This window comes from Notothenia rossii (assembly GCF_949606895.1).
Source record: "Notothenia rossii genome assembly, chromosome: 10".
NCBI lineage: Eukaryota > Metazoa > Chordata > Actinopteri > Perciformes > Nototheniidae > Notothenia > Notothenia rossii.
This window is the reverse complement of record NC_136908.1, coordinates 64,933,982-64,946,329: the sequence shown is the minus strand read 5'-3', so window position 1 is coordinate 64,946,329 and position 12,348 is coordinate 64,933,982. Positions and strand designations below refer to the sequence as shown.

The 12,348-nt window shown below is 46.4% G+C and overlaps 1 protein-coding gene and 1 long non-coding RNA gene across 3 annotated transcripts in view; one reads left to right on the top strand and one right to left on the bottom strand.

Moving 5' to 3' along the window:
• LOC307021518 (polyserase-2-like) overlaps positions 1 to 9,820 on the top strand; it is a 10,637-nt gene extending 817 nt beyond the window's left edge. For both annotated transcript variants that reach the window (XM_079653715.1, XM_079653714.1), the window contains exons 2-9: positions 654 to 722; positions 1,164 to 1,351; positions 1,558 to 1,633; positions 3,529 to 3,718; positions 6,096 to 6,235; positions 6,986 to 7,136; positions 7,488 to 7,743; positions 9,525 to 9,820. In XM_079653715.1, the coding sequence (XP_079509841.1) occupies positions 678 to 722; positions 1,164 to 1,351; positions 1,558 to 1,633; positions 3,529 to 3,718; positions 6,096 to 6,235; positions 6,986 to 7,136; positions 7,488 to 7,743; positions 9,525 to 9,783 (1,305 nt within the window). In that variant the 5' untranslated portion in view covers positions 654 to 677 and the 3' untranslated portion in view covers positions 9,784 to 9,820. The remainder of the gene's footprint in view (positions 1 to 653; positions 723 to 1,163; positions 1,352 to 1,557; positions 1,634 to 3,528; positions 3,719 to 6,095; positions 6,236 to 6,985; positions 7,137 to 7,487; positions 7,744 to 9,524) is intronic.
• A 203-nt stretch (positions 9,821 to 10,023) lies between these two features.
• LOC307022660 lies at positions 10,024 to 11,290 on the bottom strand. The gene is made up of 3 exons (XR_013803474.1): positions 11,227 to 11,290; positions 10,318 to 10,901; positions 10,024 to 10,177 (listed from the first exon to the last, which is right to left on the bottom strand). It is a non-coding gene; the product is annotated as an uncharacterized lncRNA (long non-coding RNA).
• Between the last annotated feature and the right edge of the window lie 1,058 nt (positions 11,291 to 12,348).

Here is a 12,348-nt window from a genome sequence, read left to right as displayed (position 1 = left end):
AAAACAGGTTTGAAATCATTCCAGTGCATACTATAGGACAGTAAACCAGAAATATTGTTTAAATCTGGAGAGATTAAAGAATATGCATAAATAAATAAATGTTAACTGGTAAAATAAGAAATAAATGAACAACAAAAATAAAATAAGTTACATTTACTTGTTATTGGCTATGTTAGGTTATTGGTTATGTCCACACACTTATTTGATTATTAAAATGTAAGCCGATCTTTTCGATATGGGTGTTTAGAGTTGTACCCCTTAGATCTAGTCTCTGGCAATTCAGCTCAAAGTGCACCAGATTGAAGCATTTTACTTTATAATGTTGAAAAAAAATCTTCCCCCCTGACCCCCCTAGAGGATGTGATCCCCACAGCACCCCCCATTTGAAACATGTTCCCACGGCTATGTCTGTCTGTCTGCTCTCCACTCTCTCAGGTCAGAAACACTTTAAATTAATATATCTGCACATGGTGTGTGTGTGTGTGTGTGTGTGTGTGTGTGTGTGTGTGTGTGTGTGTGTGTGTGTGTGTGTGTGTGTGTGTGTGTGTGTGTGTGTGTGTGTGTGTGTGTGTGTGTGTGTGTGTGTGTGTGTGTGTGTGTGTGTGTGTGTGTGTGTGTGTGTGTGTGTGTGTGTGTGTGTGTTTGTGTTTCAGTTTCAGTTTCAGGTGTGACTCTGAATGAAATGGAGCATCAGAACTCCTCCGGACACTTTGGATTTGGAAGTGAAACACATTTATTTATTTATTTACTACAATGTCCTTTTAGCTGAAAGATTGTTTAAGTGTGTGTGTGCATACAGTGGTATGTTCTGATTTATCCTTACACATTTTAATACATATTGAAACACACAAATCTATTTAAATAAAACATGTTTTAATACAAAAATATTTGACATTTAAATTACTTTAAAACATTGTATTTAATGGTCTGTAAATCAGCCAATGAGTGTGTGTAGTACCCGGACTCACCACTCTCGGTTTATAGTGCCATGTGTCACTGTTCAGTAGTTTAAATAATAAATACCCACTCTCTGGTTGAACTGGACTTTTATTAATTTATCAAATATTAAGGATATTTATTATTTGTTAGTTTTGTTTATTTATATATGTTTTTACTAACAATAATTGGGGGTTTCCTTTTGAATGATGTGATCTATGTTTCAGACGTGTCGGGGCTGCGCTCGTTCCCCCCCGAGCAGCAGCAGGAGTCCCGGATCATCGGGGGGGAAGAGGCCTGGAGGAACTCCTGGCCCTGGCAGGTCTCCCTCAGGTTCGCCTCCACGCCGGCCGGCCTGCGGGGGGGCTGTCATCGCCCCCCTGTGGGTGGTCTCTGCCGTGCACTGCTTCAGGAGGTAATCTTTCATATAATATATGTATCTGTATGTATATGTATGTGTGTATGTATATATATATATATATATATATATATACTCTAACCCCCCCCCATCTGTCTCACTGCTTCAGGAGGTAACGATAACCCCCTCACCTGTCTGACTTCTTTAAGGGGGGTCACACAGGTATACTGTTTATATATAATAACCCCCCCTCACCTGTGCAGGTACAAAAAGGCCTCATTCTGGACCATCCTGGCAGGGAAACACGACCTGGACAACGATCGGGAGCCGGGACAGCAGGTGACCCCCCCCCCCCCCCCTAAAAGAGACTCAGTTATACCAAAAGATAATGTGTTAATGATTAACAGCATGGGGGTCTCCAGGATCCTGGTCCATCTTATCTTATCTTTATTGATCAACAGCTGGTGGGGGTCTCCAGGATCCTGGTCCATCTTATCTTATCTTTATTACCACTACCATTTCTCCCCCCATCTCCCTTGACCTCCTGACTCCTCCTCCCCAGCGCCGCCTCTCCCAGTTCAACCTCGTTACCCCACTTGAAATACTCCATCTGATCTGTTCCTCAAATCCCACAACCTGCTCCCTTGACCCTCTACCCACTCCTCTCCTGAAGTCCTTCCTCCCCGTCCTCTGCCCCTATCTTGCTAACCTTTTTGACTCCTCGCTGTCCCATGGAACCGTCCCCTCTGCCTTCAAAACTGCTGCCGTTACTCCAATCCTCAAAAAACCTGGTCTTGATCCCTCCTCCCTCACTAATTACCACCCCATCTCAAACCTACCATTCCTCTCAAAAACTCTTGAACGCATTGTAGCCAAACAAATTCACTGTCATCTTCAGACCAACCAGCTTTATGAACCCCTTCAGTCTGGATTTCGTCCTCACCACAGTACAGAAACTGCACTCGTCAAAGTCCTCAATGACCCCCTCACCTCTGCTGACACTGGTTCCCTCAATATTCTCATCCTCCTGGATCTGAGTGCAGCCTTCGATACCGTGAGCCACAACATCCTGCTCACCCGACTCAGGGACATTGGTATTGAAGGTATTGCACTCAGATGGCTCCAGTCCTACCTCACTGAACGATCCCACTTCATCTCCCTCCCCAACCACTCCTCTGCCACAGCTTCAGTCACCCAAGGTGTTCCTCAAGGATCAGTACTTGGCCCCCTCCTCTTCCTCATTTACATCTTCCCCCTCGGTCAGATACTCCGCCACTTCAACCTGGACTTCCACTGCTATGCTGATGACACTCAGATCTACCTCAGCACCAAACCCCTCCATAACCCCCCCCTTACCCACATTGATTCCTGTCTGACAGCTATTAAAACTTGGATGCAACATAACCTCCTCAAACTGAACAGCAACAAAACAGATCTCCTCCTAATTGGCTCCAAATCCACCCTCAACAAGGTCACTAGCATCACACTCACCATCGATGGCACCATTGTTTCCCCCTCCAAACAGGCACGCAACCTTGGCGTAATATTTGACCCCACCCTCGAACCTCGAACCTCACATCCGCCAAACAGTCAAAACCTCATTTTTCCACCTCCGCAATATTGCAAAAAATCCTACCCTCTCTCACCCGCCTCGCAGCCGAACGACTAATCCATGCCTTCATTTCCTCCCGCCTTGACTACTGCAACTCACTTCTTTACGGCATCAGCACTCCATCCCTCACCAGACTCCAACGGGTTCAAAATGCATCTGCACGTCTCCTCACGCATACCAAATCATGGCATCACATCACCCCAGTCCTCAAAGAACCTCAAACCTTCTCACTCCTTATCAACCCCCACGGTCCCTCAGACCCACCGCAGCCGGACTCCTATCCACTCCCACATCCACACTCTGCAGCTTTGGGGACAGAGCCTTCTCAGTGGCAGCTCCTAGGCTCTGGAACTCCCTCCCCCAAGATCTCTGTGACTCTGAGTTCCTCACAGTCTTTCAGTCCCGCCTCAAAACACATCTTTTCAACTCTGCCTACCCATAAGCCCCCCCCCTCTCAATCAACTTCCTCTTGACTGCCTTTTTATTTTTTTATTTTACTATACTTACTTGTTTGCCTATCCTTGTTTGTCTACCCTCTCTCATATTGTAAAGCGTCTTTGAGTTGTGAAAAGCGCTATATAAATAAAATGCATTATTATTATTATTATTTATTGATCAACAGCTGGTGGGGGTCTCCAGGATCCTGGTCCATCAGGACTACGACCCGCGGACTAAAGAACGAGACGTGGCTCTTCTTCAGCTGAAGAGTCCGCTCGTCTTCAACACCTTCGTCAGACCCATTGACGTCTGGATGTCCCCGCTGTGCCCCCTCAAGAAGTGCACCATCACGGGCTGGGGGTCTACCAGAGAGAGTGAGGGTCCTACGCATTACACACTACCCTTAAACACTACCTCTACGCACTACCCCTACACACTACACACTACCCTACGAACTACCCCTACACCAGAGGTTGCGCTATATTTTTTCGCTGCCCGTCATTTTGACGGACAGGATCGTAACATTTCCGTCAAAATTCAGTATTACCCGTCGGCCTTTACACTCTGGGGAGTGGGGGGGGGGGGGGGGGCGGATAGAGAGAGAGAGAACTGTCAACGGGGGGCGGGGCGCACGCTCGTGAACTGTTAGCACCGTGTTATGCATGCCCACTACCCCTACACACTACCCCTACACACTACCCCTACACACTCTACACACTACCCCTACACACTACCCTACGAACTACCCCTACACACTACCCTACGAACTACCCCTACACACTCTACACACTACCCTTAAACACTACCCCTACACAATCCAAACACTACCCTTAACTCCTACCCCTCCGCACCACCCCACACATTGTCCGCCACATTAAGTGCTGTTCCAAACCAACAAGTGTTGAGGGGGAGTGGGTTATTGTCGTACAGATGTAAACAACTTCCTGTTAGCTCACTTTGTTTTTAACTCAGGATAATACCTGTTTTTCATTGTGGGCCTTGTGGGCATTGTGTTTCATTGTGGTCATTGTGTTTCATTGTGGGCATTGTGTTTCCTTGTGGGCATTGTGGGCATTGTGTTTCCTTGTGGGCATTGTGGGCATTGTGTTTCCTTGTGGGCATTGTGTTTCATTGTGGGCATTGTGGGCATTGTGGGCATTGTGTTTCCTTGTGGGCATTGTGGGCATTGTGTTTCATTGTGGTCATTGTGTTTCATTGTGGTCATTGTGTTTCATTGTGGGCATTGTGGGCATTGTGTTTCATTGTGGGCATTGTGTTTCCTTGTGGGCATTGTGGGCATTGTGGTCATTGTGTTTCATTGTGGGCATTGTGTTTCATTGTGGTCATTGTGGGCATTGTGTTTCATTGTGGGCATTGTGGGCATTGTGGGCATTGTGGGCATTGTGTTTCCTTGTGGGCATTGTGGGCATTGTGTTTCATTGTGGTCATTGTGGGCATTGTGTTTCCTTGTGGGCATTGTGGGCATTGTGTTTCCTTGTGGGCATTGTGTTTCATTGTGGGCATTGTGGGCATTGTGGGCATTGTGGGCATTGTGGGCATTGTGTTTCCTTGTGGGCATTGTGGGCATTGTGTTTCATTGTGGTCATTGTGGGCATTGTGTTTCATTGTGGGCATTGTTTCATTGTGGGCATTGTGTTTCCTTGTGGGCATTGTGGGCATTGTGGTCATTGTGTTTCATTGTGGTCATTGTGGGCATTGTGTTTCATTGTGGTCATTGTGGGCATTGTGTTTCATTGTGGGCATTGTGGGCATTGTGTTTCCTTGTGGGCATTGTGTTTCATTGTGGGCATTGTGGGCATTGTGGGCATTGTGGGCATTGTGTTTCCTTGTGGGCATTGTGGGCATTGTGTTTCATTGTGGGCATTGTGTTTCATTGTGGGCATTGTGTTTCATTGTGGGCATTGTGTTTCCTTGTGGGCATTGTGTTTCATTGTGGGCGTTGTGTTTCCTTGTGGGCATTGTGTTTCATTGTGGGCATTGTGTTTCATTGTGGGCATTGTGTTTCATTGTGGGCCTTGTGGGCATTGTGTTTCATTGTGGGCCTTGTGGGCCTTGTGGGCATTGTGTTTCATTGTGGGCATTGTGTTTCATTGTGGGCCTTGTGGGCATTGTGTTTCATTGTGGGCATTGTATTTCCTTGTGGGCATTGTGGGCATTGTGTTTCATTGTGGGCATTGTGTTTCATTGTGGGCATTGTGTTTCATTGTGGGCATTGTATTTCCTTGTGGGCATTGTGGGCATTGTGTTTCATTGTGGGCATTGTGGTTCATTGTGGGCATTGTGTTTCCTTGTGGGCATTGTGGGCATTGTGTTTCATTGTGGGCATTGTGTTTCATTGTGGGCATTGTGGGCATTGTATTATAAAGTTGTGTATTTTCGCAGAGACTGTTGCAAAAACTAAGCAGCTTATAAACATCAGATTTTAAAACAAAAAAGAAACGCCATTAAAGATGTAGGTTTTTTTATCTTTAATCAAAGAGATGCTGATTTGAAACAGTTGTTTTGAAAAGTTCCAGCATTTCCTGTCTCTGCCGGAGAGAGGGGGGTTTGGTTCTGTTTTCCATCTGAAGAAGGAGCCTCGCTCAGCTGAGAGACTACAGAGGGCGTTCAGTCCATCATTGAGGGGGAGTGGGAAGGGTCTGGTTTGGAATTGGGCCTGAGAGACTCTGAAGTCCTGATCCTGGTCCCCCATGAATCTGTGGTGTCCTAATGCTCCATGTCTGTCTCCAGATGGTCCTCGGGTGAGCCGGCTCCAGGAGGTGAACGTCCCCATCCTGTCCCCAGAGTCCTGCAACCAGTACTACCTCGGGAGGATGCGTCCCTCCATGTTCTGCGCTGGGAGGCCCGGAGGGGGGGCGGACGCCTGCCAGGTACTGAACCTCCAGAACCTGGATCCTCACCTCTAATGGTCCTTTTTGGTCTCAGGAGGACTCTGTTGGTCCTCTTTGTGTCTCTAATGGTCCTCTTTGTGCCTCTAATGGTCCTCTCTGGTCCCAGGGGGACTCTGTTGGTCCTCTTTGTGTCTCTAATGGTCCTCTTTGTGTCTCTAATGGTCCTCTTTGTGCCTCTAACGGTCCTCTCTGGTCCCAGGGGGACTCTGTTGGTCCTCTTTGTGTCTCTAATGGTCCTCTTTGTGTCTCTAATGGTCCTCTCTGGTCCCAGGGGGACTCTGTTGGTCCTCTTTGTGTCTCTAATGGTCCTCTTTGTGTCTTTAATGGTCCTCTCTGGTCCCAGGGGGACTCTGTTGGTCCTCTTTTTGTCTCTAATGTTCCTCTTTGTCTCAGAGGGACTCTGGTGGTCCTCTATTTGTCTCCAATAGTCCGCTTTGTGTCTCTAATGGTCCTCTTTGTCTCAGAGGGACTCTGGTGGTCCTCTTTGTGTCTCTAATGGTCCTCTTTGTGCCTCTAATGGTCCTCTCTGGTCCCAGGGGGACTCTGCTGGTCCTCTTTGTGTCTCTAATGGTCCTCTTTGTGCCTTTAATGGTCCTCGCTGGTCCCAGGGGGACTCTGTTGGTCCTCTTTTTGTCTCTAATGTTCCTCTTTGTCTCAGAGGGACTCTGGTGGTCCTCTTTGTGTCTCTAATGGTCCTCTTTGTGTCTCTAATGGTCCTCTTTGTCTCAGGGGGACTCTGGTGTTCCTCTGTCCTGCTTCACTGGTAGCCGGTACCAGTTGGCGGGTCTGGTGAGTTGGGGGGTCGGCTGTGGACGGACCAGGAAGCCGGGGGTCTACACCAAAATGCAGACCCACACCCAGTGGATGATGGACCTCATGAGTAGGTGTCTTTTCTAAACTCTCGATTGTTTTGTTTAACTTTCTGATCAGTATCTTAAAACTCACAGTTTGATCATAGTCTCTCATAAATACCATCCGGATGCAATGAGGTGAGTTTTTCTGGCACTATCGTCCCTGATAAGATGAGAGGACTTTATTCATCCTGAGGGAAATAGTTTCCAGAGTGGGGACTCTTTCCAGAGTCACAGAAACAAAGACACCCAGCAGCAAAGGATAAACTGTACACTAACAGAGCAGTTACATATCTCCAGGAAACCCAGACGCTCACAGCATTCATCACTGATTGACCTAAGGAGGACATGTTGACCTGGGTCCTATGATGTCCCCCCAGGTGATGAGCACCTGCTGTCTGCAGACCAGGTCTCTGAGGAGGACATCTGTGGGCTGGGCTCCGGCTGTGGGGGGGCTCCAGGCCCCGCCTCTCTCTCAGTGGCCCAGGACGGGGGGGTCTCAGTGGGGAACGTCTCGGAGGTCTGTCCCTCCTCCTGGCCCTGGCAGGTCAGCCTGCAGAGTGAGGGACACCATTACTGCAGCGGGACCCCGGTCCACAGGGACTGGGTCCTGGTCCCCCAGCACTGCAACGTCAGGTAATAATATATACTGTGTACAAACTACATGAACCCTTATGTCTCTGGCCTTTTATTAGCGTCCTCTGACTCATGATGCTGACTCACTTCAAGGTGTTAGGACTTATGATGCTGACTCACTTCAAGGTGTTAGGACTCATGATGCTGACTCACTTCAAGGTGTTAGGACTCATGATGCTGACTCACTTCAAGGTGTTAGGACTCATAATGCTGACTCACTTCAAGGTGTTAGGACTCATAATGCTGACTCACTTCAAGGTGTTAGGACTCATGATGCCGACTCACTTCAAGGTGTTAGGACTCATGACGCTGACTCACTTCAAGGTGTTAGGACTCATGATGCTGACTAACTTCAAGGTGTTAGGACTCATGATGCTGACTCACTTCAAGGTGTTAGGACTCACGATGCTGACTCACTTCAAGGTGTTAGGACTCATGATGCTGATTCACTTCAAGATGTTAGGACTCACAATGCTGACTCACTTCAAGGTGTTAGGACTCATAATGCTGACTCACTTCAAGGTGTTAGGACTCATAATCCTGACTCACTTCAAGGTGTTAGGACTCATGATGCTGACTCACTTCAAGGTGTTAGGACTCACAATGCTGACTCACTTCAAGGTGTTTGGACTCATAATGCTGACTCACTTCAAGGTGTTAGGACTCATGATGCTGACTCACTTCAAGGTGTTAGGACTCATAATGCTGACTCACTTCAAGGTGTTAGGACTCATGACGCTGACTGACTTCAAGGTGTTAGGACTCATGATGCTGACTCACTTCAAGGTGTTAGGACTCATAATGCTGACTCACTTCAAGGTGTTAGGACTCATAATGCTGACTCACTTCAAGGTGTTATGACTCATGATGCTGACTCACTTCAAGGTGTTAGGACTCATGATGCTGACTCACTTCAAGGTGTTAGGACTCATAATGCTGACTCACTTCAAGGTGTTAGGACTCATGATGCTGACTCACTTCAAGGTGTTAGGAGTCATGATTTTTACTCACTTCAAGGTGTTAGGACTCACAATGCTGACTCACTTCAAGGTGTTAGGACTCATAATGCTGACTCACTTCAAGGTGTTAGGACTCATAATGCTGACTCACTTCAAGGTGTTAGGACTCATGACGCTGACTGACTTCAAGGTGTTAGGACTCATGATGCTGACTCACTTCAAGGTGTTAGGACTCATAATGCTGACTCACTTCAAGGTGTTAGGACTCATAATGCTGACTCACTTCAAGGTGTTAGGACTCATAATGCTGACTCACTTCAAGGTGTTAGGACTCATGATGCTGACTCACTTCAAGGTGTTAGGAGTCATGATGCTGACTCACTTCAAGGTGTTAGGACTCATGATGCTGACTCACTTCAAGGTGTTAGGACTCATAATGCTGACTCACTTCAAGGTGTTAGGATTCACAATGCTGACTCACTTCAAGGTGTTAGGACTCATGATGCTGACTCACTTCAAGGTGTTAGGACTCATGATGCTGACTCACTTCAAGGTGTTAGGATTCACAATGCTGACTCACTTCAAGGTGTTAGGAATCATGATGCTGACTCACTTCAAGGTGTTAGGACTCATGATGCTGACTCACTTCAAGGTGTTAGGACTCATGATGCTGACTCACTTCAAGGTGTTAAGACTCATAATGCTTACTCACTTCAAGGTGTTAGGACTCATGATGCTGACTCACTTCAAGGTGTTAGGACTCATAATGCTGACTCACTTCAAGGTGTTAGGACTCATTCCCCGTGTGTTGTGTCCCTGCAGAGCTCAGGAGGACGTGGTGGTTCTGGGGGTCCACGGCCTCCGGTTCTCCTCCTCTCAGACGGTCCCGGTGCAGGAGGTTCTGAGCCTCCCTCGGGACGGCAGCTTCCCCCCCTACTCCGACCTGTCTCTGCTGCGCCTCAGACGCTCCGCACGACTCAGTACGAACCCAGAAACACTTCATTTAGTCCTCACCAGAACTCAACCCAGAAACACTTCATTTAGTCCTCACCAGAACTCAACCCAGAAACACTTCATTTAGTCCTCACCAGAACTCAACCTAGAAACACTTCATTTAGTCCTCACCAGAACTCAACCTAGAAACACTTCATTTAGTCCTCACCAGAACTCAACCTAGAAACACTTCATTTAGTCCTCACCAGAACTCAACCCAGAAACACTTCATTTAGTCCTCACCAGAACTCAACCTAGAAACACTTCATTTAGTCCTCACCAGAACTCAACCTAGAAACACTTCATTTAGTCCTCACCAGAACTCAACCCAGAAACACTTCATTTAGTCCTCACCAGAACTCAACCCAGAAACACTTCATTTAGTCCTCACCAGAACTTAACCTAGAAACACTTCATTTAGTCCTCACCAGAACTCAACCAACACTTCATTTAGTCCTCACCAGAACTCAACCTAGAAACACCTCATTTAGTCCTCACCAGAACTCAACCAACACTTCATTTAGTCCTCACCAGAACTCAACCCAGAAACACTTCATTTAGTCCTCACCAGAACTCAACCCAGAAACACTTCATTTAGTCCTCACCAGAACTCAACCAACACTTCCTTTAGTCCTCACCAGAACTCAACCCAGAAACACTTCATTTAGTCCTCACCAGAACTCAACCCAGAAACACTTCATTTAGTCCTCACCAGAACTCAACCTAGAAACACTTCATTTAGTCCTCACCAGAATTCAACCCAGAAACACTTCATTTAGTCCTCACCAGAACTCAACCTAGAAACACTTCATTTAGTCCTCACCAGAACTCAACCTAGAAACACTTCATTTAGTCCTCACCAGAACTCAACCCAGAAACACTTCATTTAGTCCTCACCAGAACTCAACCCAGAAACACTTCATTTAGTCCTCACCAGAACTCAACCCAGAAACACTTCATTTAGTCCTCACCAGAACTCAACCTAGAAACACTTCATTTAGTCCTCACCAGAACTCAACCAACACTTCATTTAGTCCTCACCAGAACTCAACCCAGAAACACTTCATTTAGTCCTCACCAGAACTCAACCTAGAAACACTTCATTTAGTCCTCACCAGAACTCAACCCAGAAACACTTCATTTAGTCCTCACCAGAACTCAACCAACACTTCATTTAGTCCTCACCAGAACTCAACCTAGAAACACCTCATTTAGTCCTCACCAGAACTCAACCAACACTTCATTTAGTCCTCACCAGAACTCAAACCAGAAACACTTCATTTAGTCCTCACCAGAACTCAACCAACACTTCATTTAGTCCTCACCAGAACTCAACCCAGAAACACTTCATTTAGTCCTCACCAGAACTCAACCTAGAAACACTTCATTTAGTCCTCACCAGAACTCAACCTAGAAACACTTCATTTAGTCCTCACCAGAACTCAACCCAGAAACACTTCATTTAGTCCTCACCAGAACTCAACCCAGAAACACTTCATTTAGTCCTCACCAGAACTCAACCCAGAAACACTTCCTTTAGTCCTCACCAGAACTCAACCCAGAAACACTTCATTTAGTCCTCACCAGAACTCAACCTAGAAACACTTAATTTAGTCCTCACCAGAACTCAACCTAGAAACACTTCATTTAGTCCTCACCAGAACTCAACCTAGAAACACTTCATTTAGTCCTCACCAGAACTCAACCTAGAAACACTTCATTTAGTCCTCACCAGAACTCAACCCAGAAACACTTCATTTAGTCCTCACCAGAACTCAACCTAGAAACACTTCATTTAGTCCTCACCAGAACTCAACCTAGAAACACCTCATTTAGTCCTCACCAGAACTCAACCCAGAAACACTTCATTTAGTCCTCACCAGAACTCAACCCAGAAACACTTCATTTAGTCCTCACCAGAACTCAACCAACACTTCATTTAGTCCTCACCAGAACTCAACCCAGAAACACTTCATTTAGTCCTCACCAGAACTCAACCCAGAAACACTTCATTTAGTCCTCACCAGAACTCAACCTAGAAACACTTCATTTAGTCCTCACCAGAACTCAACCTAGAAACACTTCATTTAGTCCTCACCAGAACTCAACCTCGAAACACTTCATTTACTCCTCACCAGAACTCAACCCAGAAACACTTCATTTAGTCCTCACCAGAACTCAACCTAGAAACACTTCATTTAGTCCTCACCAGAACTCAACCGAGAAACACTTCATTTAGTCCTCACCAGAACTCAACCCAGAAACACTTAATTTAGTCCTCACCAGAACTCAACCGAGAAACACTTCATTTAGTCCTCACCAGAACTCAACCAACACTTCATTTAGTCCTCACCAGAACTCAACCAACACTTCCTTTAGTCCTCACCAGAACTCAACCAACACTTCTTTTAGTCCTCACCAGAACTCAACCAACACTTAATTTAGTCCTCACCAGAACTAAACCCAGAAACACTTCATTTAGTCCTCACCAGAACTCAACCCAGAAACACTTCATTTAGTCCTCACCAGAACTTAACCCAGAAACACTTCATTTAGTCCTCGCCAGAACTCAACCTAGAAACACTTCATTTAGTCCTCACCAGAACTCAACCCAGAAACACTTCATTTAGTCCTCACCAGAACTCAACCTAGA